This window comes from Schistocerca piceifrons, chromosome 4 (assembly GCF_021461385.2).
Source record: "Schistocerca piceifrons isolate TAMUIC-IGC-003096 chromosome 4, iqSchPice1.1, whole genome shotgun sequence".
NCBI lineage: Eukaryota > Metazoa > Arthropoda > Insecta > Orthoptera > Acrididae > Schistocerca > Schistocerca piceifrons.
The window spans coordinates 739,582,538-739,610,104 of NC_060141.1; the positions used below are offsets into that span (position 1 = coordinate 739,582,538).

The 27,567-nt window shown below is 42.1% G+C and overlaps 1 protein-coding gene across 1 annotated transcript in view; it reads left to right on the plus strand.

Annotated features, from left to right (window-relative positions):
- LOC124794848 (RNA-binding protein Raly-like) overlaps nt 1-27,567 on the plus strand; it is a 1,009,671-nt gene that overhangs the window by 691,493 nt on the left and 290,611 nt on the right. The window contains exon 5 of the mRNA XM_047258513.1: nt 14,029-14,046. Coding sequence (XP_047114469.1) covers nt 14,029-14,046 — 18 coding nt within the window. The remainder of the gene's footprint in view (nt 1-14,028; nt 14,047-27,567) is intronic.

Below are 27,567 nucleotides of genomic sequence, written 5' to 3' on the forward strand. Positions count from 1 at the left end.
ATTATAAATTGAGTTTTCGGATTTTTACCTTTCGTTGTACTGTGAAACCTTTTGCTTCTTGCCAAATTTCATGATGCTAGACCAACGAGAAGTACCCTATAGGTTTTGACGGCAGAATTTGTACCTTTTCTTTATATAGTCATCAGGCTGGTCTGATGCGGCTCGCCACCTTTCCATCTCAGAGTAGTACTTCTTCAATTATTTGCTGGATACGTTCCGATCTCTGTCTTCCTACACAGTTTTTACCGTCTCCAGTTCCATCTAGTACCCCATGGAAGTCACTCCCTGATGTCTTAACAGATGTCCTATCATCTTGTCCCTTCCTGTTAAAAGTGTTTTCCATATATTCTTTTCCTCGCCGATTCTGCAGAGAGCCTCCTCATTCCTTCCCTTATCGGTCCACCTAATTTTCAACATTCTTCTGTAGCACCGCTACTCAAATGTTTCGATTATCTTCTGTTTCGGTTTTCTACCAGTCCATGTTTGACGACCATACAATGCTGTGCTTCAAACGTACATTCTCAGGAATTTCTTCCTCAAATTAAGGTCTATGTTTGACACTACTAGACTTCTCTTGGCCAGAAATTCCCTTTATTCATGGATTATTCTTCTACCTAGGCAGCAGAATTCCCTAACTGCATCTACTTGGTGACCATTAATCCTGATGTTAATTCTCTCACTGTTCTCATTTCTGCTACTTCTCATTACCTTCGTCATTCATCGATTTACACTCAATCCATACTCTCTATTCATTAGGCTGTTCATTCCATTCCGCGGATCCTGTAAGTCTTCACTTTCACTGAGTATAGCAATGTCATCAGCGAATCTTATCTGAATCTCAACTGAACTGCCTACTGAGCTATTCCAAATTGTAGCATCTAAATTGTTAGAGAACCTCATGCGTATCTGTTCATTCCTTAGTACATCCGTATTTTACTTCTTTGCTTGTTGCTTAGTCCTGAATAGTCTGCAATTAGATGGCTTCAAGCGCTATGGAACTTAACATCTGAGGTCATCATTCCCCTAGACTTTTTTTTTTTTTTGTCATCAGTCTACTGACTGGTTTGATGCGGCCCGCCACGAATTCCTTTCCCGTGCTAACCTCTTCATCTCAGAGTAGCACTTGCAACCTACGTTCTCATTTATTTGCTTGACGTATTCCAATCTCTGTCTTCCTCTACAGTTTTTGCCCTCTACGGCTCCCTCTAGTACCATGGAAGTCATTCCCTCATGTCTTAGCAGATGTCCTATCATCCTGTCCCTTCTCCTTATCAGTGTTTTCCACATATTCCTTTCCTCTCCGATTCTGCGTAGAACCTCCTCAGAAATTTCTTCCTCAAATTAAGGCCGGTACTTGATATTAGTAGACTTCTCTTGGCCAGAAATGCCTTTTTTGCCATAGCGAGTCTGCTTTTGACGTCCTCCTTGCTCCGTCCGTCATTGGTTATTTTACTGCCTAGGTAGCAGAATTCCTTAACTTCTTTTACTTCGTGACCATCAATCCTGATGTTAAGTTTCTCGCTGTTCTCATTACCTCTTTACTCCCAAACAATACTGTGTACTCATTAGACTGTTCATACCGTTCAGCAGATCATTTAATTCTTCTTCACTTTCACTCAGGATAGCAATGTCATCAGCGAATCCTATCATTGATATCGTTTCACCTTGTATTTTAATTCCACTCCTGAACCTTCCTTTTACTTCCATCATTGCTTCCTCGATGTACAGATTGAAGAGTAGGGGCGAAAGGCTACAGCCTTGTCTTGCACCCTTCTTAATACGAGCACTTCGTTCTTGATCATCCACTCTTATTATTCCCTCTTGGTTGTTGTACATATTGAATATGACCCGTCTCTCCCTATAGCTTACCCCTACTTTTTTCAGAATCTCGAACAGCTTGCACCATTTTATATTGTCGAACGCTTTTTCCAGGTCGACAAATCCTATGAAAGTGTCTTGATTTTTCTTTAGCCTTGCTTCCATTATTAGCCGTAACGTCATAATTGCCTCTCTCGTCCCTTTACTTTTCCTAAAGCCAAACTGATCGTCACCTAGCGCATTCTCAATTTTCTTTTCCATTCTTCTGTATATTATTCTTGTAAGCAGCTTCGATGCATGAGCTGTTAAGCTGATTGTACGATAATTCTTGCACTTGTCAGCTCTTGTTGTCTTCGGAATTGTGTGGATGATGCTTTTCCGAAAGTCAGATTGTATATCGCCAGACTCATATATTCTACACACCAACGTGAATAGTCGTTTTGTTGCCACTTCCCGCAATGATTTTAGAAATTCTGATAGAATGTTATCTATCCCTTCTGCCTTATTTGACCGCAAGTCCTCCAAAGCTCTTTTAAATTCCGATTCTAATACTGGATCCCCTATCTCTTCCATATCGACTCCTGTTTCTTCTTCTATCACATCAGACAAATCTTCACCCTCATAGAGGCTTTCAATGTATTCTTTCCACCTATCTGCTCTCTCCTCTGCATTTAACAGTGGGATTCCCGTTGCACTCTTAATGTTACCACCGTTGCTTTTAATGTCACCAAAGGTTGTTGTGACTTTCCTGTATGCTGAGTCTGTCCTTCCGACAATCATATCTTTTTCGACGTCTTCACGTTTTTCCTGCAGCCATTTTGTCTTAGCTTCCCTGCACTTCCTATTTATTTCATTCCTCAGCGACTTGTATTTCTGTATTCCTGATTTTCCCGGAACATGTTTGTACTTCCTCCTTTCATCAATCAACTGAAGTATTTCTTCTGTTACCCATGGTTTCTTCGCAGCTACCTTCTTTGTACCTATGTTTTCCTTCCCAACATCTATGATGGCCCTTTTTAGAGATGTCCATTCCTCTTCAACTGTACTGCCTACTGCGCTATTCCTTATTGCTATATCTATAGCGTTAGAGAACTTCAAACGTATCTCGTCATTCCTTAGCACTTCCGTATCCCACTTCTTTGCGTATTGATTCTTCCTGACTAATGTCTTGAACTTCAGCCTACTCTTCATCGCTACTATATTGTGATCTGAGTCTATATCTGCTCCTGGGTACGCCTTACAATCCAGTATCTGATTTCGGAATCTCTGTGTGACCATGATATAATCTAATTGAAATCTTCCCGTATCTCCCGGCCTTTTCCAAGTATACCTCCTCCTCTTGTTATTCTTGAACAGGGTATTCGCTATTACTAGCTGAAACTTGTTACAGAACTCAATTAGTCTTTCTCCTCTTTCATTCCTTGTCCCAAGCCCATATTCTCCTGTAACCTTTTCTTCTACTCCTTCCCCTACAACTGCATTCCAGTCGCCCATGACTATTAGATTTTCGTCCCCCTTTACATACTGCATTACCCTGTCAATATCCTCATACACTTTCTCTATCAGTTCATCTTCAGCTTGCGACGTCGGCATGTATACCTGAACTATCGTTGTCGGTGTTGGTCTGCTGTCGATTCTGATTAGAACAACCCGGTCACTGAACTGTTCACAGTAACACAACCTCTGCCCTACCTTCCTATTCATAACGAATCCTACACCTGTTATACCATTTTCTGCTGCTGTTGATATTACCCGATACTCATCTGACCAGAAATTCTTGTCTTCCTTCCACTTCACTTCACTGACCCCTACTATATCTAAATTGAGCCTTTGCATTTCCCTTTTCAGATTTTCTAGTTTCCCTACCACGTTCAAGCTTCTGACATTCCACGCCCCGACTCGTAGAACGTTATCCCTTCGTTGATTATTCAATCTTTTTCTCATGGTAACCTCCCCCTTGGCAGTCCCCTCCCGGAGATCCGAATGGGGGACTATTCCGGAATCTTTTGCCAATGGAGAGATCATCATGACACTTCTTCAATTACAGGCCACATGTCCTGTGAATACATGTTACGTGTCTTTAATGCAGTGGTTTCCATTGCCTTCTGCATCCTCATGTCGTTGATCCGCCTTTAGTGGCAATTTCCCATCCCTAGGACAAGAGAGTGCCCTCAACCTCTATCCGCTCCTCCGCCCTCTTTGACATGGCCGTTGGCAGAATGAGGCTGACATCTTATGCCGGAAGTCTTCGGATGCCCCCCTAGACTTAGAACTACTTAAACCTAACTATCCTAAGGACATTACACACATCCATTCCCGAGGCAGGATTCGTACCTGCGACCATAGCAGCAGCGCTGTCCCGGCCTGAAACGCCTACAACCGCTCGGCTACAGCGGCCGGCCCTGACTGCTCCCTTAAATTTCAGAATATTTACTAAGTTATGATAGTCTACATCTGCTCCTGGGTACGCGTCTGATTTCGGAATCTGTGCCTGACCATCATGTAATCTGAATGAAATCTTTCCACATCTCCCGGCCTTTTCCAATTACACCTCCGCCTCTTGTGATTCTTGAACAGAATATTCGCTATTACTAGCTGAAATTTATTGCAGACCTCAATTAGTCTTTCCCCTCTCTCATTCCTTCTACCAAGCCCGTAACCTCCCGTAAACTTTTCATCTACTCCTTCCCTTACAACCACATTCCAGTCCCCATTATTATTACATTTTCGTCTCCCTGTACGTACTGAACTACCCATTCAATACAAACTTTATCTCCTCATCTTCCGCTTGTGACATCGGCATATATACCACGCTCACATGCTCTGGTAAATCCTTTGAATGGGCCAATATTTCACTGAGATAATAAATATGTTTTTGGCTTTAATCCTCTCAATACCCCATCTATTAACCGCTGAAAAGTTGCCGGTGCGTTCTTTAGTCCAAATGGCATGTGTCTGTGATTAAAATGTCCTGCTTGGATGGTAAATGCTGTTTTCGGCCTAACACAGGGGCCACCTTTAATTGTTTGTATCCACTCCTGAGGTCCATAGTTGTAAAGAACCGACACTGACCCAGATTATCCAAAGTTTCCGTGAGGTTGGGAATTGGACAAGGATCCGAAATGTGTAGTCACAGCAAAATAAATATTTCCGTGTCCCGTCCGCTAATCTGTTTGGTACGATGACAGTATTGGTGCTCCAGGGACTCGGTTGTATGATCCCAGACCGTAGTTATTGTTCAGTAAATTGCAACTACTTTGCTATACGGTATGTCTCCCTATAAATTGGCGCACTATCCCCTGTCGGTACGTGATGTTGTGTCACCGGGGTTGCCGGTTACCTTCCGTTCGCACAAAATAAATCACTAAACCACAACAACAAGTTCTCCACATCCATTCGATCACTGCCCTTCAAATGATCTACTTTCCCTCGCAACACTCCCTTATCGAATGTTTCCTTGTGTCTTTCCTCTAGGCTCGACTTATCCAAGTCCTCATCTTCCACCACTTCCAGAGTGGCTATTATTGCACCCTTTGACAGAGTCACCTCCTCTCTGCCATAATTATCCACAGTAACCGGAACCATATGTTCCTCATTAACGTCACCCACTTGAGCTAAACTCATGAGGATAAAACAATGCGTAGTATCCAACTGTTCATTGCGTAAGAGCAGTTAAACCACAAGTAATGTCTCCGTTGACAAATCGGTATCCACTGAAACCCACACTGCTAGTATTTTAAGCTGTTGATCTATCTTCGCCGGCTGTTGTGGTCGAGCGGTCGCAGGTTCGAATCGTGCTTCGGCATGGATGTGTGTGATGTCCTTAGGTTAGTTAGGTTTAAGTAGTTCTAAGTTATAGGGGATTGATGACCTCAGCTGTTAAGTCCCATAGTGCTCAGAGCCATTTGAACCATTCTGATAAAATCTGAAACGAGACTCGTCCGACGAGACAACATGTTTCCAGTCATCAAGAGTCTAATTTCGGTGTTGACGGGCTCAGGCGAGGCGTAAAGCTTTGTCCTACGCAGTCATCAAGGATACACGAGTGGGTCTTTGGCTCCGGAAGACCATATGGATAATGTTTCGTTGAATGGCTCGCACTGTGACATTTGTTGATAGCCCAGAACTGAAATCTACAGCAATTTGCGGAAGGGTTGCACTTCTGACACGTTGAACGATTCTCTTCAGTCTTCGTTGGTCCCGTTGTTGCATGATCTTTCCCCGGTCGCAGCAATATCGGAGATTTGACGTTTTACCGGATTCCTGATTCACGGTACACTCGTGAAGTGGTCGCACGGGAAAACCTCGCTTCATCGCTGCCTCGGAGATGCAGTTTTCCATCGCTCGTGCACCACGTTCATACTCACTTAAATCTTGATAAAATCCCATTGTAGCAGCGTAACCGATCTTACAACTCGGCAGACACTCACTGTCCTAAATAGGGTTGCCGACCGCAGCGCCGTATTGTGCCTGTTTACATATCTCTGTATTTTGAATGCGCATGCCTATACCAGTTTCTTTGGTACTTCAGTGTATGAGCGTCACTAGAGGTATTTTGACCCAGAACCCCCTTCCAACAAGCCCTGGTTTTTGTAGGCGATTGACTAGTGTTACTGCACAGTACGTCCACGCTAGCAGAGCTCTAGTTCACCGGAATTTACAGTTGAAGTTATAACTCTCCTGTCTGTTACTACTGTACCATAACCTCAAAGCTGGAAACAGGTTTTGAAATAAAACTATTTTGTTATAGCAATTATGGTATAAATCAACAGAGCAATGTTACCCACTGAGAGGAATTTTGTTATGTTGACCGTGTTATTCCTAACGGAGGTGGCTTATCGGAAATGAAAGTCAGAATTACGTAAATAATTAAACAGTGACAAACAAAATATTGCCTATCTGCACTGTTTAACGGATAACGAAAACGGTCGCCAGCCTAACTAGGCAAGAGAATGATTAACATTCTCGTTCAAGAAAATAGTTATTAGTAACTTTAATGGATAAACACAACCTATACTTGGCCACACGCGAGTGCAATGAACTCTGATACACTCATATGTTTACGGTAAGATTGAAACTAACAGTTGGAGCAGCACATACTATTTGCAAAATTATAACAGCTACCGAAACACACTATTACTTTCAGGGCTTACACAAAGTGAGTGGTCTTTATACTGTTAATATGCACACAAGAGAGACAAACACTTAGTAATCATGGACATATAATTTCCTACTATGCAATTTTCCACTTTTACTACCATGAGATATAAAATTAACATTTATGTAAGATACTAACTCACTTTCTGCGATTAACAACAGGTAGTAATGTGATCATTTACTAAGCAAAACTTTATAAGCCTCAGTCTTGAGAAATTTGAATTTGAATTTGGCAACAACACATTAATAGTCAGTTTTACTAGGAAAATTATTTCAGCAAGCATCATTAACTCTAACTCACTCTCTTGCCACATTAACTTTAACTTTACTCTGTCCAATAGTCATTAATTAACAAACTGGGTTTTAACGTGCTTTCAGTAAGGACACTCGGTAATCACTTTAGTTCAAACGGAGAGGACCCTGAGAGGTGTTATGATGAGGAGAAAAATCAAGGTTGGTACATAAATTCAGATATAAATTACCTTATATTTGAGCACAATAACACATCCATTAAGCTGATCCTTCACTATACATCATTATAGTATTACGTTACAGTGATTGCGCAACGTGGTGGCAACTGCATGTTGCTAGGTGGATTCGCAGACTGAATTGCTGGACTCTGTCATTTCTTGGTGGCGACGACAGATACAAATTCCAGAATAGTTCCAGCTATTTATCCATCCATCCGAGGCATTGGAAAGTAGCAGGAAAAGACTCTCTCGGGACCAGCACCATATGCGTCTTTTACAAGGCAGTGCACGGACTCGTAGCTCATCTCCGACTGATTGCTCGTCCCCGACTGACTATCAGTTCCACCTTTTCTACACAGGCCAGCCACACTTTGCGCGCGCTACACAGCTCCGTTCCCAAGGGGAACCACTACACCTCTTATACACAGAATACTAAGAGCCCTAAGTGAGGATCAGCAGTTTACATAACAGCAAACAAACGCATTGAATAACACAGAACATTTGCACATATTAACATTTCTACAAAAAATTATTCACACAAAATTACAATTATATACAGTAAGTTTTGTTCCCTCCAAATGGGACAAAGCATTTAAACGAGAGATATGCTACACAGCATACAATCAAATCATGACATCAAAGTTTTAACAAAGAAAGGAGTATACAATTTTTTTGTTATCGATTCAAACAAACACATTTACAGAAGCACAGCAATGTAACATTAAATGAAACAAAAGCAAAATAAATCAGCACAGTATTAGAGCTATGGTGTTACAAAGTGGACACTGTCGACCATTGATGGCAATACTGATGGGATTGTTTTTGTTCGAGATTCTGTATGTGTTTCAGCAGTCGACCGGTTCTAGCGAAGAAGGGTGTTCGCTACAGGCGTGGCCGATTGCCGTCTCTTTACTTGTGACCAGTAATTCCTTGCGTGATTGTAGAGGCCCACACGTTTAAAATACACTCCTGGAAATTGAAATAAGAACACCGTGAATTCATTGTCCCAGGAAGGGGAAACTTTATTGACACATTCCTGGGGTCAGATACATCACATGATCACACTGACAGAACCACAGGCACATAGACACAGGCAACAGAGCATGCACAATGTCGGCACTAGTACAGTGTATATCCACCTTTCGCAGCAATGCAGGCTGCTATTCTCCCATGGAGACGATCGTAGAGATGCTGGATGTAGTCCTGTGGAACGGCTTGCCATGCCATTTCCACCTGGCGCCTCAGTTGGACCAGCGTTCGTGCTGGACGTGCAGACCGCGTGAGACGACGCTTCATCCAGTCCCAAACATGCTCAGTGGGGGACAGATCCGGAGATCTTGCTGGCCAGGGTAGTTGACTTACACCTTCTAGAGCACGTTGGGTGGCACGGGATACATGCGGACGTGCATTGTCCTGTTGGAACAGCAAGTTCCCTTGCCGGTCTAGGAATGGTAGAACGATGGGTTCGATGACGGTTTGGATGTACCGTGCACTATTCAGTGTCCCCTCGACGATCACCAGTGGTGTACGGCCAGTGTAGGAGATCGCTCCCCACACCATGATGCCGGGTGTTGGCCCTGTGTGCCTCGGTCGTATGCAGTCCTGATTGTGGCGCTCACCTGCACGGCGCCAAAAACGCATACGACCATCATTGGCACCAAGGCAGAAGCGACTTTCATCGCTGAAGACGACACGTCTCCATTCGTCCCTCCATTCACGCCTGTCGCGACACCACTGGAGGCGGGCTGCACGATGTTGGGGCGTGAGCGGAAGACGGCCTAACGGTGTGCGGAAACGTAGCCCAGCTTCATGGAGACGGTTGCGAATGGTCCTCGCCGATACCCCAGGAGCAACAGTGTCCCTAATTTGCTGGGAAGTGGCGGTGCGGTCCCCTACGGCACTGCGTAGGATCCTACGGTCTTGGCGTGCATCCGTGCGTCGCTGCGGTCCGGTCCCAGGTCGACGGGCACGTGCACCTTCAGCCGACCACTGGCGACAACATCGATGTACTGTGGAGACCTCACGCCCCACGTGTTGAGCAATTCGGCGGTACGTCCACCCGGCCTCCCGCATGCCCACTATACGCCCTCGCTCAAAGTCCGTCAACTGCACATACGGTTCACGTCCACGCTGTCGCGGCATGCTACCAATGTTAAAGACTGCGTGGAGCTCCGTATGCCACGGCAAACTGGCTGACACTGACGGCGGCGGTGCACAAATGCTGCGCAGCTAGCGCCATTCGACGGCCAACACCGCGGTTCCTGGTGTGTCCGCTGTGCGTGCGTGTGATCATTGCTTGTACAGCCCTCTCGCAGTGTCCGGAGCAAGTATGGTGGGTCTGACACACCGGTGTCAATGTGTTCTTTTTTCCATTTCCAGGAGTGTAGTATGGAAGTGCGAGGTTTAAGTTCGTGACAACGCCCTTATTTTCAATGGTTTTAAGAATTCCAGCTTTTTCTGCTGAAAGCATGTTTCGTACAAAAATGTATTGTGGAAAAGTACACGGTGAATACCTATCAAAATGAAATTTGTGGTACGACCTTATGGTACAAAACGGCTGAGGTCTACGGTCCCTAAGCTTACATATTACTTAATCTGACTGAAACTAACTTACGCTAAGGACAACACACACATCCACGCCAAAGGGAGGACTCGAACCTCCGACGGGTGTAGCCGCGCGGACCGTGACAAGTGGTCTCAGACCACGCGGCTACACCGCGGGGCAATACTTGTCAGTAGTGCTAACAGTGAACATTTCGGAATTACATGATCACAGCCGAGAAACTGAAATGCAGTCACTTGTATTTCGGTTGTACTTACTTCGTAGGTGGCTCTGCGACAAATCCAGTTAAACTGTTCAGTCACATAAATAGACTCGTTCCTGTTAGGTGCTTTTCTTTCAGCCACATGCGTATCCCACATAATTTTCCTTCTCTGAAACAGTAAAATTATAAGTAAAGAAATATGTGAGGAATGGGTACCGTACACTGAAGGTGTATTTCGCCTTTCCCTTTGCATTTATTCATTTGGGAGCAATTGAAAACAGGCTACGACTTTTGGATACTACTGTTCCCGTAGGAAAACTCATGACTCTGATAGTGTACGAATGGAGATTTCCTAACAAATAGTGTTTATGTCTTTCGAAATTACTCCTTTTGTGACACGGTCTTAACGTACCTAATATATCAGTTACAGGTGTTGACATACACGCGGAAGATGTACAGACAGCTGTTCTGAATAAATGAAAACCTATTAATTAAAAACAAGTATGGAGTAATGAAAACGACTGTAACTTATTCGTTTAGCGACATTAAACCGGGCGATGTGTATTTGACCACAATGAAAAATGCTCCTGTCATTGCACAGAAAAAGGCGAATATGTCCTGGGCCGAGTTAGGGATATAAAAGAAGGGAGCTAGGTTTTCGTCTTTTTTGGCAGCTACAAAGACATTAAAATCACAACATCTTGACATATTCACGTGTTTCCACTAGTTACTATTAGTGCCCATGTATGTAAAATGATGCATCGTGTCATGTAAAGTAACACGATACATGATGCCATGTCGTATAACACGACATATGCCATCACGTCATCTAACAGGGTACTGCCAAATGACGCAACTTGTCATCAAAGTTTTGGATGCTTGTATCCCAATTCTGGGATATTTTCTGTTATAGATGCACTGTCAACCTTGAATACTTCCCATTGCACATGCATCCCATCTCTAGAAATTCCTAAATTTGTGTCTATTTGTCCTTACACCCCTGTCCATGCATGCAACAAGGAGTGGGTTTGAGGGATAAAAATAAAATTAACTCTCCCTCCACCCACCCATCGACCTACCCTCACACGCACACACACACACACACACACACACACACACACACACACACGCACATACACACACACACACACACACACACACAATAATCAAAAAGCTGTTGCAGTATCCGCCAGGAAACAAATCGATTCCCAGAAAATTTATCCCCCCAGAAAAACTTTTTTTGGGTATTACATGTCTGCTATATGATATTACATTTTGTTTTCTGTAGCTGGCGAATCTTCTGGATTTTGGGCACATGATCAGGGGCTTTAGCCTATACTGTATATTGCGAGGTGCAGGTGTGCCAACAGCAGCTAAGAGAGCTCACTGTGCTGAGGAAGTAGCGTAGCTCTAAAAAAAGCGCAAATATGTCAACATGTTTTGATTTCAATGACTTTGAAGCTACCAGCTAAGTGAACAAGCTAGTTCCCTTCTTTTAAATGGTTCAAATGGCTCTGAGCACTATGGGACTTAACTTCTGAGGTCATCAGTCCCCTAGAACTACTTAAACCTAACTAACCTAAGGACATCACACACATCCATGCCCGTGGCAGGATTCAAACCTGCAAACGTAACGAACGTGCGGTTCCAGACTGTAGCGCCTAGAACCGCTCGGCCACCCCGCCGGCTCCCTTATTTTACAGTCCTAACTCTGGCTAAGACATATTCACATTCTTTTGTGCATTTTTCATTCTCGTTCGCAACTTTTACCCTACCATAATTTTGCCGATAGGCCGCCACAGCATCGCAACCGGTGCAGACTCTTATTGACTCAGCTGACGACTGATCCGGTGTCTTTTATTGTCTTGCGAACCAGTTGTTTATATCGTGGCAACGTATGAAGCTTTCATAAAGGAACAGTACGACCATTAATTACATGTCTTCGTCTTTGAAACAGTTTTCCACTTGTCTGAAATATAGAAATGGCGTGTTTCAAAAAGCTCCCCGAAAAGCTTGTTTGTCTTTGTACGTGCTACATTTAGAGCCACTTTAAACCATTGTATCTCCACAACGGAAAAAGAATGTTGTATACAAAATTTGTTTTGACTTTATCCGAATAACGTGATCTTTGTGGCTTCCGATCTTGTGTTGCTGCATTGCGGAGGATGTATCGAGAATGATGAGGCGTTTCCACAAATTGTCCTTGTCAAGTGCATGTACTGTTGCGTTGCACTGTGTTTTTATCAATCCATGGACACTCCAAAAACAACAATGTCAGAAATTGAGTCCGCCTTGGTGCAAAACATCTTGTTATTCGTTTATTTGTTTATTTCCCCAAAGTGGTTTCAGCGACAAATATCACAATCATCAGTGGGTTTCTTAAATCTGAAACATGCAGAAAATAGCATGCTTATAGAAACACAGTGGCACATTATTATATTTTTATTATTTGTTTTTATTGAGATATAGTTTTCTATGGATACTTTCATACTACCTTATTTATTGTATGTTACAGCACATTTTTAAGAACTATTGTCGTTGTTTGAGACATATTTTCTATATTTTCTGTGCGCTTTTTTTTCAGTTCGCTGACGAATAAGTTTAGAGAAACAGGACATTTAAATATTGCATATGCTAACATACATTGTTTAAAGCTATTTTCTAGCTTTCTTTACCAAATAATAGAGGTTTAGTGTCTGGTTATAATTATTGCCGGTTAAATAGTATTGTTTCGTCAGCGAATAATACTTCAGATTCGTGACACCCAAACAGGGATTGTAGACAAATACAGAGTTCTTCAGGTAAATAAGTTTGTTGTGTGGAAAACAGACATTCCCCATTTCTTTAATGCCTTTTATACAGTTCCAGCCGTTCGATTTGCCCTACTCCTTTTGTTAGGTGTGGTGATTCTACCAGAGAGTGGAGTCGAGAGCGTAGTTTGTCGGAACGTTTCCACGTAGCAAAACGTGACAAAGATGAGCAGTCAGTCCTCCTAAACACTGAGCGGGAAAAGGCATTCTTTACTTGTCCTCTGCACATCCACAATCGTCTGTCATACACATCAGAAAATCTCGAAAACCACATTCGTGGGAAAATATTGGAAACTTGCCAATGTGTTGCTCGGCACAAGGAGTCATTAACACTCGTGAGGTCCCTATGGGAATTGTTAAGCGATATCGGGAGTTTTGTTAAGCGATATCGGGAGTTCAAAAGATATGTGAGTCGTATTGTTTGTTTCTATCTTCCCATTGATATATTTCTCTTGGCATTTACCTTCCAATCTTTAGACAGTCTCCTTTGGAAGTAATCCCTGAAAATTATAAGCTCCGTTGGGAAGGAAAAATGTGAAGAACAGTGTTCAGACCTTCTCGTGACGGACACAACGTTGTCTTATCCACGTTTCACCAAATTTCGTGGCTATATGTAATCTGCATCGACCACATTCCGTTACATCAAAGTAAATAAAGAGTCTAAAAATTTACATTTTTCTGAAGGTGCTCTTGTGGAATTTTGTCTTTACACAAGAAGATTGCAGCATGTTAGTTTTTAAAACCATCTCAGACACTATTTTGTTTCTCAGTAGTGAAAATAGAAAACTTCCCTCATTATCAGTATGTAAAGCACGTCCAGTAAAACTGTAAGCGATAATGACTGACAGAATATTAAGGATAGAGACTGACAGGCATGCACAGAAAGCGTGTGCACTACGGCACAGCTTCCTCCGAATCAGCAATATACAGTTCATGAATAGGTCAATCACTACACATGTGCATTTGCAAAGTATTGGCCGTCACTAATGTCATCTTTCTCTTTTTCAGGGATTACTACTACGACAGGTAAGCGAGACTGGTGAGGTGGTAGTTGTCGAAATCACAAGTAAGTGACTGCCACATTTTCTTATTTCAGTAGCTGCGAAGGGAAAATAATTCTGCTCGACAACAAATAGTGACAACAAAACGTAAATCTCGAAATTAAGTGACGTCTTGTGTGAAGTAAGTGTTACGCCTGATACGATATTAAATCTCTATTGAATGGTCTAAAGTATTTCTTACAGTAATAGTAATAACACGCTGGTGTGCAGTACATAAGGACGAAACTAAGTCTCGCAGTAAGTGTTACTGCCAAGTAACATAGCTCGACGAGACTTGTAACAAACGGAATTAGAATAAATACGTAATGAGGCGAAAATAAATGACACTTTTTTTCAAAGACAGTAATGGCGTTTAAGTCATCAAAATGTATGATGATCTTCTATACATTACAGGGCGTGTGATCACCACGGATGGCAGGGCAAGCTCTGCAACGTGCTCTCATACCTGCCACAGAGCCGGCCGCTGGTGGCCGAGCGGTTCTGGCACTACAGTCTGGAACCGCGCGACCGCTACGGTCGCAGGTTCGAATCCTGCCTCGGGCATGGATGTGTGTGTTATCCTTAGGTTAGTTAGGTTTAAGTAGTTCTAAGTACTAGGGGACTTATGACCTCAGCAGTTGAGTCCCATAGTGCTCAGAGCCATTTGAACCATTTGAACCTGCCACAGAGTTGGTGAAAGCTGCTAATTCCTGGGAATAAGCTGATACTGTTACCAAGAAACGAGAGTAAAGAATGTATATATTGAGAGGCCAATGTCAGAATACAGAGACAGGTGAACAGAGGTCGACAAGGTGTTCGAGAACTTACACCACTTACTGCCCCAACTACCCGTTTCTGAACTAAAAACATCCTTTGAGAACGGGAAGAGTTACCCTAAAATATAATAGCATATAACATAAGCGAATAAAAATAAGCAAAGTAGACTAATTTTAGTGTCGAACGATCACTTACTTCAGATACCGTTCGAACAGTGAATGTGGCAGCCTTAAGTGCTTGAAAAAGATCCTGAACGTTTACTATCTATCTGAACACCTAGAGTTTTGAACTGTTCAGTTTCACTAATCATATGACCATTCTGTGAAATTAAAACTTCGGGTTTTATTGATTTGTGTGTTAGAAACTGTAAAGATGAGTCTTACTGTGATTAAGTGTTAGTTTATTTTCTACAAGCCATCTCGTAATTGCACTATTTAAAACAGAGCCAATGTTGCACACAACATTCTTTACTACGAAGCTAGTGTCATCAGCAAACAGAAATATTTTAGAATTATCTCTAATAATAGACGACATATCATTTATTTAAATAAGGAACAGGAGTGGCCTGGGGTACCCTCCATCTATTCATTCTTTGATCATATTGTAAAATAATGTCGTCAAGGCTATTGTAAAGCCGAATACAGTACGCACAATCCTGATTGAAGTTCCTGACAGGCGTGTATGAAACCAGCTAACACTTATCAACGCATAGCTGAGAACTTGGCTGTTTAATTCTCAAATTCTAAATTCCTGTATGTATGTATCAAGCTGCCATTGGACGGAAACGGTAGGAATAACGAATTGTTAAGAAATTAATCTTTTTGCCGTAGTGTTGGAACATACATAGGTGCAGATTTTTCCGAGATCGGTGAACTCTGAGTTAAAGCAAGGTACGTGTCTAGTTCTAGATATTGGGAGCCTATTGGTTGTGAAAGGGAAACGAATGGAGGCCCATGTTAAAACAGCAGTGTCCTAGCCCTCTTTTTGTGGGACACCATGTCAGATCTTTCATCGGACTCCAGTTCCTTCCATGTAAACTTCCCACACGTATCACCCCCTCCCCTTTCCCTTGCCCTATTAGGAAACGAGATGCATGACCTCCTGCGGTCTCTGACCCTGCCAACAAGAACGTCTACAACTGCAATGTGACAACGAGGTGGGAGCGCAGTGTGATGCGCTCTAGAAGAGAATAGCGTGCGTTCGTCTAGACGCATTTTCATGAAACTATTGACAATGCACTGTTAACCAATTACTGAGAAATATTTCCGATGATAATCACTTACAACGGCGTCGTTGATTTTGTGGTGCAGGAAGAGGTACCTCACGTAGACGTAATTATGAACGCTTATCGATACGAGGATTTTTTTTCCTTTGATCATTCTTTATAAAGCTTTTATGCCACGCGGTCATAATAATTAGATGCAAGGCTCAATTCATGATTATTAAAGTAAATGTGGGTAATAACTGCCCTGTAATTTAAATCGCAAACGAAAGAGCTAGGCTCAGAACCCATGGAATATTTCACGATCTAATTTCCCAACAGTACTTGGGTATATTCAAGGAAAACTTTTAAAGCATTTAACCCCAAAAGGGATAATTCCCAGACTCGGGACATCACAGTATTCAGAACGTATGTAACACACGCAACTGAAATTTTTTTTCGTTATAACGAATATTGATTATTAGTCTGTTTAAATATTTAAAAAAAAATTGGTTCCCCTTTTTCAGATCTGAAGATGCCAATTTAAATTGCTGAAACTAGTTGTACATATATCTATTTTTGGGGATCGGGGCAAATAAAACTCTTCTTTAAGAAGATTGCATTTTTCAGATTCAAAAAAATTAATCCTAGAGGAAAATAATGGGATCTGTTTTAGAAATATTAACCGAAGTTTAATTTTGTATTGGGAATCGTTTTCGATAGAAGCCTCGGTTATTCAAGAATAAGATAAAAAAGTGACCTTTAAAGGCCGCCCCCTTTCCCTCAACAACAGCCCAGCGGTGGGGATTTGTGGCGTGTTGTTCATGACACACCCTATTATCAATGTATAAGAACTGGCGTCAACACAACGTTTTTCCCTAATTTTCCTTCGATGACTTGGTCATGCACAGTTCAGTGGCTTCTATTTACCAAAGTGAGATGTGGTACTGCCGCGCAGTGGTTGTTGCCAATCATTAAAGCTGTTGTGTAATGTGCTGTACTTCACCCCAAGGAAACCGTGAGCTACCTGAAGTAATACGAAGTTTTAAAAGCAGCAAGATTTCTATATTGTATTAATATTACGTCATGAGTCCGTGTGCTGCAAGAAGTGAAACTGGCCTGAGTTGTGGTGGGGAATTTGGCAAATCCCGGTTGGCTCATTTAAACGTTGCGCAGTTCAGTGGTACAAAAATAGAAAAACAAGACTAGGCATTGTATTTTGTCAGACTTTCTGAGTAAAATGACGGAATGTCTGTTTTAAACAGTAATGAAGTCACTTGCGAACTGTCAGTCGTTTGATAATAATTAATTATAGTCAGATTTTTCCAAGGTCAACCTTAAATGTTCTTAAAATAAAAAAAATAAAAGATCAGTAAACAGCCTCGTAATTTGGAGTTTATCGAAAAGGGTTTTTTTTTTTTTTTTGGGGGGGGGGGGGATATCATTTCGTGGAACTCTTGACCAAATAATTTTAAATTACTCGACACCAACGTTATCTTAGTGATTGTGTCGGTTTCCAGTTTATTGCGTTATTTTGCCCTTTAGGCGGTTATGGAAGGTAGTCTTTCGACGTTGGCTTTGTGGCCTGGAATTGCAAAGTAATATTCTGCCAATTTCAACTATTCCGAACAAAATTTTCGATTATTCCTTCATTTGAAATAAGCTGTCCACTATTCACGTGCCGAAAGATCTTTTAAAATCAGAGTCGTCTTTCATTTCTTCCATAAATTTCATGAAATTCTGCCGCTAATCAAAGAATGTACTATCATCCACATTTAGGTTGTCCCTAGACAAAGGTTGGAACGTCAGGAAATGTCATCCACTGACATTGCTTTTATTGAGTGCCAAATGCATATATTTATTTTATATTATTATAACTCGCAATATTGTACGTACCTATTAGTCATGTCCACTCTAAGTTCCACCAGCCCATCATATTGATGAGTCTCTCACAGCTTCCTTCAAATTTCGAGGAATTCGAGTGGACAAAAATTTTGCTCCAGAATTGCAAACACTAGTCGATTGCTTCATTGTGTATCTCAACACGGGCAGCACTGATGCTCTAGTGGCTGGACGGGATTGCATCGGATGACCGGTATATTCTAGAGTGCTTTGCCTCTCACAGTCGGCCCGTAGCGTGGTCGTAACATAGGGTGCTGAGCTTGAACGGTGGACGAAAAAAAAAGAAAAAAAAAACGGGAAAGAGGCATAAGAATGCAAGACACCGTACGGCGCGTGGCAGAGGGCACCCTGTACCACTATTTGCCATTTCCTTTCCTGTTCCACTCGAAAATAGAGTGAGGAAAAATCGACAGTCTACATGCCTCCGTATGAGCCATAATTTTTCACATCTTATCTTTATGGTGCTTACGCGCAATGTATGTTGGCGGAAGTAGAATCGTTCGGCAGTCATCTTCAAATGCGCGTTCTCTAAATTTTCTCAAGAGTGATTTTCGAAAAGCACGTCGTTATCCCTCCATGGATTCTCCTTAGCACTTACGTGTTGTCCCAATCTACCGGTTACAAATCTGGCAGCCCGCCATCGAATTGCTTCTTAGCTTTCCTTCAGTACGACCTGGTACGGATCCCAAACACTCGAGAAGCACTCAAGAATATGTCGCACCAGCGTTCTATATGCTGTCTCCTTTACGGATGAACCACTCTTTTCGTAAAATCCTCCCAATAAACCGTAGTCGACTATTCGGCTTTCCCACCACAGTTCTCACGTGCTCGTTCCACATGGTATCGCTCCAGATCGTTACGCACCGGTATTTAAACGACTTGACTGCGTGAATTAGGACGCTAGTAATGCTGTATCCGAGCATTATAGGTTTATTCCGACTACTCATCCCCACTGATTTATATTTTTTCGCATTTAGGGCTAGCTGCCATTGATCGCACTAAGTCATCTCGTATCCTCCTACAGTCACTCAACTTCGACACGTTACCGTACACCTCGGCATCATCAGCAAACAACCGGAGATTGCTGCCCACCCTGTCAGAAAAATCATTTACGTATACAGAGAACAACAGTGGTCCTTTCACACTTCCTTGGGGCATTCCTGGCGATAAACTTGTCTGTGATGAACACTCGCCGTCGAGGACAACATACTGGGTTCTATTATTTAAGATGCCTTCGAGCCACCCACATATCTGTGAACTTATTCTATACACTCGTACCTTCGTTAACAGCCTGTAGTGGGGCACCGTGTCGTATGCTTTTCGGAAGTCTACAAATATGGAATCTGTCTGTTGCCCTTAATCCATACTTCGCAGTATATCGTGCGAGAAACGGGCAAGCTGAGTTCCGCATGAGCGAGGCTTTCTATAACCATGATGATTCGTGGGCATAATCTTCTCAGTCTGAAGGCAGTTTATTATATTCGAACTGAGAATATGTTCACGCATTCCGCAGGAAACCGAATTTAGGCTATTGGTCTCTAATTTTTCGGGTCCGTTCTTTTATCCTTCTTATATACTGGAGTCACCTACGCTTTTTTTTCCAGCAGCTTGTGACTTCGTTTTTTTGGCGAGAAATTCACGATAAATGCAAGCTAGGTAAGGGGCCAATGTCGTAGAGCACTCTTTGTAAAATCGAACTGGGATTCCATCCGGACTTGCTGATTTATTTGCTTTCAAATCTTTCAATTGTTTCTCCACGCCAGGCATGCTTATTTCTATATCGCCCGTACAGGAGTCCACCCGATGGTCAAATGACGGTATGTTTGTACGGTTCTCCTGTGTGAACGATTTCTCGAAGGTGAATTTTAAAAACTTCGGCTTTCGTTTCGGAATCTCCAACTGCCACACCAGATGGTCAACAAGGGAGTAAATGGAAGCCTTATACACGCTTATACTTACTGTATATCCAGTTATTGCTCGCACTGACGTCGTTGGTTTAGATCTATTCTTAGTTGTACATTATCGTCTCCATCGCAGAAAAGCCCAACAAAGGCAGGACAGGCAACACTTGAAGATATGTGGCACGAAATACCTTAAGAAGGCGGACATAAACGGCTCGAGCCGGACACAAACGGCTAAAGCCTGACACTTGGCAAACCTAGGGGGGAAGGACGCCGTCCTTGACTGTCACGTGACGCAGGACGGACATGGCCTAAGTGAGTCAAGGCACTGACTGAGCGACAGTTCCAAGCGAGTGCTGTAGCACACATGGGTGAAAGCCTGGGATTAGCTGTGCTGCCAGTTTGCTGCTATTTATTGACCTATTGTATTACTCCTAAGATATTTCTTATCTGTTCGTAATGCGGTAACAAATTAATTTAAACTGGTGTCGATGAATGTTTACGTTGCAACGTGGTATAAAAGCATCGTTACAACTTGAAAGTTCCGCCGACTGATCGCTATGCATGCCACAGAATGCGCTGGTTCTATTCGTGATAGACAGGTAGCTAGCGAACCTTTGTATACGTAATAGAAGGGTAGTTTTACTGTAACCACCGCACAGTGCGGGGTGCATTTTTGTATATCAGACACTTTCTCCAGCATAGGTAAATGGAGCAAAGTGGTTGTTTCTTTTTGCACTAGATGTAGTCAACGGTGCGCCTAAACGGACCTCTCGAGGTACCATTTAATTCAAGGGTGGATCTCGTGGAAACCCGAAAAGAGTGTTTTTCTCCATTTACTTGGCGTCAGTAGCGGATACCTAAATAACTAACCGCAGAAAATTGCTCAAATTATAATGCTATATTCTCTAGGGCATTTAACCAGAAGTACCATCTTCCCATTTTGAAAAATCTTTATCCATTATCGAGAAATACTTGGACAAAGCTTTTGGATATCAAAACCGAACGGCGAATAATAACAAGGCGGCTATGCACAGCAAATGGCTAAAATTTTTATGATAAATTCCTAAAAGACCGGTCTCGACGAAAAATAAAATATTCTTGATATCATTATCCATTTCCGAGATTCATATTATGCTAAGTTACCCTACTTCTGCACGTGAAGTACGCACATAATATAGGGCGTGGGGCGTAAACGTAGTTTGTAAAAGAGCGTAGCACGTAGTTAGTGTCTCCGTCGTCATTAGAAGGGATCTGGGACCCCCACGTTGTAGTACTGAACCACATACAAAAGTTTTGTGCATGTAAACTCCAGTTTGACTTCTAAAATCAGTTTTCCGTATTTTCAGTTCCACATAAGTAAATTTTCAAAATTTTACTGACCCATGAAGTTCTTTACGCACGAGTGATAAGCCCTGCTGTAGCATGGAAAAGAAAGGAACCACAGGAAATTCGTTTCTTCCGAAGCACAAGAACAGCTTATATGAAATTAAATGAATTTTATCCATAGTGGATGCTGTTGAACTCCGTGACTATTCCTTTACAGGGTGTAGAAAAATTTCCGCTGCCAGTCACGATATTGTGACTGGTAGCGGAAATTTTTCTACACCTGATATGGAACTGTTTAAAAGGCTCTGATTGAAATGTGGGATACGAGTTATCTCATTATTACTTCCTCGGTACCTTTAAAAAAATTTCAAGAATTTTGGAATGCAAACATGCTCGTGCTTTTTTATACTGAGAGAGAAGGAGGCAGTGGCTGTGGGGAGGATGAAAACGAAATAAGTGCTGGAAGATAGCAGAGAGTGATTGTGGTATGGGAAAAGCGAATGAGACACTGGCAGTGCGAGAGGAAGAGAGCAACAACTGAAACGTCCCCTTCGAAAAGTTTATGAATTACTGTGCTGATAAACCTCTTACATTACTTGATTTTCAAAAAGCTGAGCAAAACTGAACGTACTCAGACATTTCTCTCTTTACTTATTCAGATCAACACTAAACTGACAAACAATATTTTTAGCGCAACGCAATCTGACTTTCAATAATCCCTACAAAAGAATGGCCCTCACTAACATTAACCTATACCTTTCAGAAATCACTTACCCCACAAAAATCTTCGTTACTCGAACTACTGCAATACAGCGAGCGCCACTACCGCAAGCTAAATAAAAGATTTTAACTACTGAAGTCACTAACTACTGATAGGCATAGTTAGCTAATGAAAGATTTTGATAGAGAACAAACAATGTATTCACCTTAATAGTGTTCAAAAGTCATTATATATATATATAACTTACTGTCTCTGATGGACACACGTCCAGATCATCACATCCACCACTGCTGGCGGCTCACCTCCAACTGCGCAACGCTACGCGGTGTTAACAGCCAACTGCCCATCACTACAATAGCAAATTCCAACAATGCAAACCAGCCACAGACTGCACCCAGCACAGTCAGTGATTTTCATATAGAGCGCTACTTGGCGTTACCAACATAAAAACCTAAACAGCCTACTTACACAACGTAGCAGTCAAACATAGTTGACAGTGGTAGAACATTCTAGAAAAATAGTGAAGGAGGCAGTGCCAGTGGGAGAGGAATAAAGAAAACGAGAAAGTGGAGTTTGGTGAGAGCAGTTAGTCTACAGTGACAACAAGGATCGGAGAGATACAGACAGACACAAAGAGATAATGGCAATTACTTGGTCTGTAAGAGTGAGCGAGAATGGGCGCAAGGCAGTGGATGGGCAAGAGCGAATTACAGCGATGGACTATGGGGTGTGAGACAGTTACGGTTAGGGAAGGTTGTGTCAGAGGGACGTGAGTTGCATGTTACAACGATGGTGAATGCAAAATTTCTAGAAAAAAACTGTTACGGTCTCTGGGGAAGGTAGAATGTGGCAGTTGGTGTCATATTTTTCAGTAAGGGTCTTTTACACAGGAGCATATTCGCACTTTTTTTGTATTCCGACAAGAGAATTTGCCACTAGTAGTACATGATTGGGAAACGAGTCGCTGCTCTGACGCATGCATGAAGAGCAGCAGAAGTTTCTTCTTCATTTTCTTGGCAGTAAAGTCTAGTGACAACAAAGTTGTCCTGTACTTTGCGTACTGTTATCTTATTCCAGAGTTACCAGTTGACGTGCAACGGGGCCTTCGTTAAACTGTAATAACAAGCTGTGTGGCAGTGGATAGGAAACAGAGCTGCCAAGGTAATAAAGGACCTCAGTCAGTGAAACATGATACATATTCAAGCATACTGGAACTCATTGTAACCCGAAAAGCTTTTCACTCCAATCATGTGAAATATGTTACCAGCTACAATACGAATTACATGTAGAAATCACTAATATTGCATGAGTGTTGAAGATTTAGAGATCAGGTTTTCATTCCAATCACCGCAGTTACACAAACCGGTGCAGCACGAAGGAATTATCAGGCTATCCAAATGGTACGAAATCAGTAGGTGTGATGTACACGTACAGCCAAAGGCATGATACCAGTTTCAGAAAAATTTGATAATTTATACAACAGCAAGGGCTTCGAAAACTGAGGGAGTCAATAATGCGTTGTTCCGCCTCTGGCGCACATTCAAGCAGTTATTGTGGTTGGCATTGTATGGTAGAGTTGTTTGATGTCCTCCTGGAGGATATCGTGCTAAATTCTGCCCTACTGGTGAGTTAGATCAACAAGGAGTCGAGCTGGTTGGAAAGTCCCGCCAGTAATGCACCAAACATTCTGAGCTTGGGAGAGATTCGGAGACCTCGATGTTCACGCCATGGTTTGGCAAGCACGAAGCAAACAGAAGGAACACTCGCCGTGTGCGAGTGGTAATTGTTTTGCTGTAGTTTAAGCCCAGGATGGCGCACCACGAAGGGCAGCAAACATCGTAGAATATCGTAGACGTACCGCTCTACTGTAGGAGTACGGACGATAACCAGAGAGCTCCTGCTATGATAAGAAACGACACCCCAGACCATAGTAGAGAGATCCTTACCTAAAGACTGGAAAACTGCTCTAGTCACACCAATACCCAAGAAAGGAAACAGGAGTAATCCGCTGAATTACAGGCCCATATCAATTACGTCGATTTGCAGTAGGGTTTTGGAACACAACTAGCTCTTTATACTCATCATTTTACATTATATATATATATATATATATATATATATATATATTATATATATATATATATATATATATATTTATATCCAGAAGGCTTTTGAACCGTTCCTCACAAGCATCTTCTAACCAAACTGAGTGCCTATGGAACATCGTCTCAGTTGTGCGACTGAATTCGTGATTTTCTTTCAGCAAGGTCACAGTAATAGACGGAAACACGTTGAATAGAACAAAAAACAAAAGCAAAATCCGGCGCTCCCCAAGGAAGTGTTCCTGTTATACAGGGTGGCCCATTGATAGTGACCGGGCCAAATATCTCACGAAATAAGCGTCATAGGAAAAAACTACAAAGAACGAAACTTGTCTGTCTTGAAGGGGGAAACCAGATGGCGCTATGGTTGGGCTGCTAGATGGCGCTGCCATAGGTCAAACGGATATCAACTGCGTTCCTTAAAATAAGAAACCCCATTTTTATGACATGTTCGTGTAGTTCGTAAAGAAATATGAATGTTTTAGTTGGACCACTTATTTCGCTTTCTGATAAATGGCTCTGTAATAGTCACAAACGTGTAAGTATGTGGTATCACGTAACATTCCGCCAGTGCGGACGGTATTTGGTTTGCGATACATTACCGGTGTTAAAATGGACATTTTGCCAATTGCGGAAAAGGTCGATATCGTGTTGATGTATGGCTGTTGTTGTTGTTGTAGTGGTCTTCAGTCCGGAGACTGGTTTGATGCAGCTCTCCATGCTACTCTATCCTGTGCAAGCTGCTTCATCTCCCAGTACCTACTGCAACCTACATCCTTCTGAATCTGCTTAGTGTATTCATCTCTTGGTCTCCCTCTACGATTTTTACCCTCCACGCTGCCCTCCAATCCTAAATTGGTGATCCCTTGATGCCTCAGAACATGTCCTACCAACCGATCCCTTCTTCTGGGCAAGATGTGCCACAAACTTCTCTTCTCCCCAATCCTATTCAATACTTCCTCGTTAGTTATGTGATCTAACCATCTAATCTACAGCATTCTTCTGTAGCACCACATTTCGGAAGCTTCTATTCTCTTCTTGTCCAAACTATTTATCGTCCATGTTTCACTTCCATACATGGCTACACTCCATACAAATACTTCCAGAAATGACTTCCTGACACTTAAAATCTATTACTCGATGTTAACAAATTTCTCTTCTTCAGAAACGCTTTCCTTGCCATTGCCAGTCTACATTTTATATCCTCTCTACTTCGACCATCATCAGTTATTTTGCTCCACAAATAGCAAAACTCTTTTACTACTTTAAGTGTCTCATTTCCTAATCTAATTCCCTCTGCATCACCCGACTTAATTCACCTACATTCCATTATCCTCGTTTTGCTTTTGTTGATGTTCATCTTATATCCTCCTTTCAAGACACTGTCCATTCCATTCAACTGCTCTTCCAAGTCCTTTGCTGTCTCTGACCGAAATACAATGTCATCGGCGAACCTCAAAGTTTTTATTTCTTCTCCATAGATTTTAATACCTACTCCGAATTTTTCTTTTGTTTCCTCTATTGCTTGCTCAATATACAGATTGAATAGCATCGGGGAGATGCTACAACCCTGTCTTACTCCCTTCCCAACAACTGCTTCCCTTTCCTGTCCCTCGACTCTGCCATCTGGTTTCTGTACAAATTGTAAATAGCTCCCTGTATTTTACCCCTGCCACCTTCAGAATTTGAAAGAGAGTATTCCAGTCAACATTGTCAAAAGCTTTCTCTAAGTCTACAAATGCTAGAAACGTAGGTTTGCCTTTCCTTAATCTTTCTTCTAAGATAAGTCGTAAGGTCAGTATTGCCTCACGTGTTCCAGTATTTCTACGGAATCCAAACTGATCTTCCCCGAGGTCGGCTTCTACCAGTTTTTCCATTCATCTGTAAAGAATTCGTGTTAGAACTTTGCAGCTGTGGCTTATTAAACTGATTGTTAGGTAATTTTCACATCTGTCAACACCTGCTTTCTTTGGGATTGGAATTATTATATTCTTCTTGAAGTCTGAGGGTATTTCGCCTGTTTCATACATCTTGCTCACCAGATGGTAGAGTTTTGTCAGGACTGGCTCTCCCAAGGCCGTCAGTAGTTCCAATGGAATGTTGTCTACTCCAGGGGCCTTGTTTCGACTCAGGTCTTTCAGTGCTCTGTCAAACTCTTCACGCAGTATCGTATCTCCCATTTCATCTTCATCTACATCCTCTTCCATTTCCATAATACTGTCCTCAAGTACATCGCCCTTGTATAGACCCTCTATATACTCCTTCCACCTTTCTGCTTTCCCTTCTTTGCTTAGAACTGGGTTACCATCTGAGCTCTTGATGTTCATACAAGTGGTTCTCTTATCTCCAAAGGTTTGTTTGATTTTCCTGTAGGCAGTATCTATCTTACCCCTAGTGAGATAAGCCTCTGCATCCTTACATTTGTCCTCTAGCTATCCCTGCTTAGCCATGTTGCACTTCCTGTCGATCTCATTTTTGAGACGTTTGTATTCCTTTTTGCTTGCTTCATTTACTGCATTTTTATATTTTCTCCTTTCATCAATTAAATTCAATATTTCTTCTGTTACCCAAGGATTTCTACTAGCCCTCGTTTTTCACCTACTTGATCCTCTGCTGCCTTCACTACTTCATCCCTCAAAGCTGCCCATTCTTCTTCTACTGTATTTCTTTCCCCCATTCCTGTCAATTGTTCCCTTATGCTCTTCCTGAAACTCTGTACAACCTCTGGTTCTTTCAGTTTATCCAGTTCCCACCTTTTTGCAGTTTCTTCATTTTTAATCTACAAGTCATAACCAATAGATTGTGGTCAGAGTCCACATCTGCCCCTGGAAATGTCTTACAATTTAAAACCTGGTTCCTAAATCTCTGTCTTACCATTTTATAATCTATCTGATACCTTTTAGTATCTCCAGGGTTCTTCCATGTTTACAGCCTTCTTTCATGATTCTTAAACCAAGTGTTAGCTATGATTAAGTTGTGCTTTGTGCAAAATTCTACCAGGCGGCTTCCTCTTTCATTTGTTAGCCCCAATCCATATTCAGATACTACGTTTCCTTCTCTCCATTTTCCTACTCTCGAATTCCAGTCACCCATGACTATTAAATTTTCGTCACCCTTCACTATCTGAATAATTTCTTTTATTTCATCATACGAGTACATTTCTTCAATTTCTTCGTCATCTGCAGAGCTAGTTGGCATATAAACTTGTACTACTGTAGTAGGTGTGGGCTTCGTATCTATCTTGACCACAATAATGCGTTCACTATGCCGTTTGTAGTAGCTTACCCGCATTCCTATTTTCCTATTCATTATTAAACCTACTCCTGCATTACCCCTATTTGATTTTGTGTCTAAAACCCTGTAGTCACCTGACCAGAAGTCTAGTTCCTCCTGCCACCGAACTTCACTAATTCCCGCTATATCTAACTTTAACCTATCCATTTCCCTTTTTAAATTTTCTAACCTAGCTGCCCGATTAAGTGATCTGACATTCCTCGCTCCGATTCGTAGAACACCAGTTTTCTTTCTCCTGATAACGACCTCCTCTTGAGTAGTCCCCGCCCGGATGTATGGC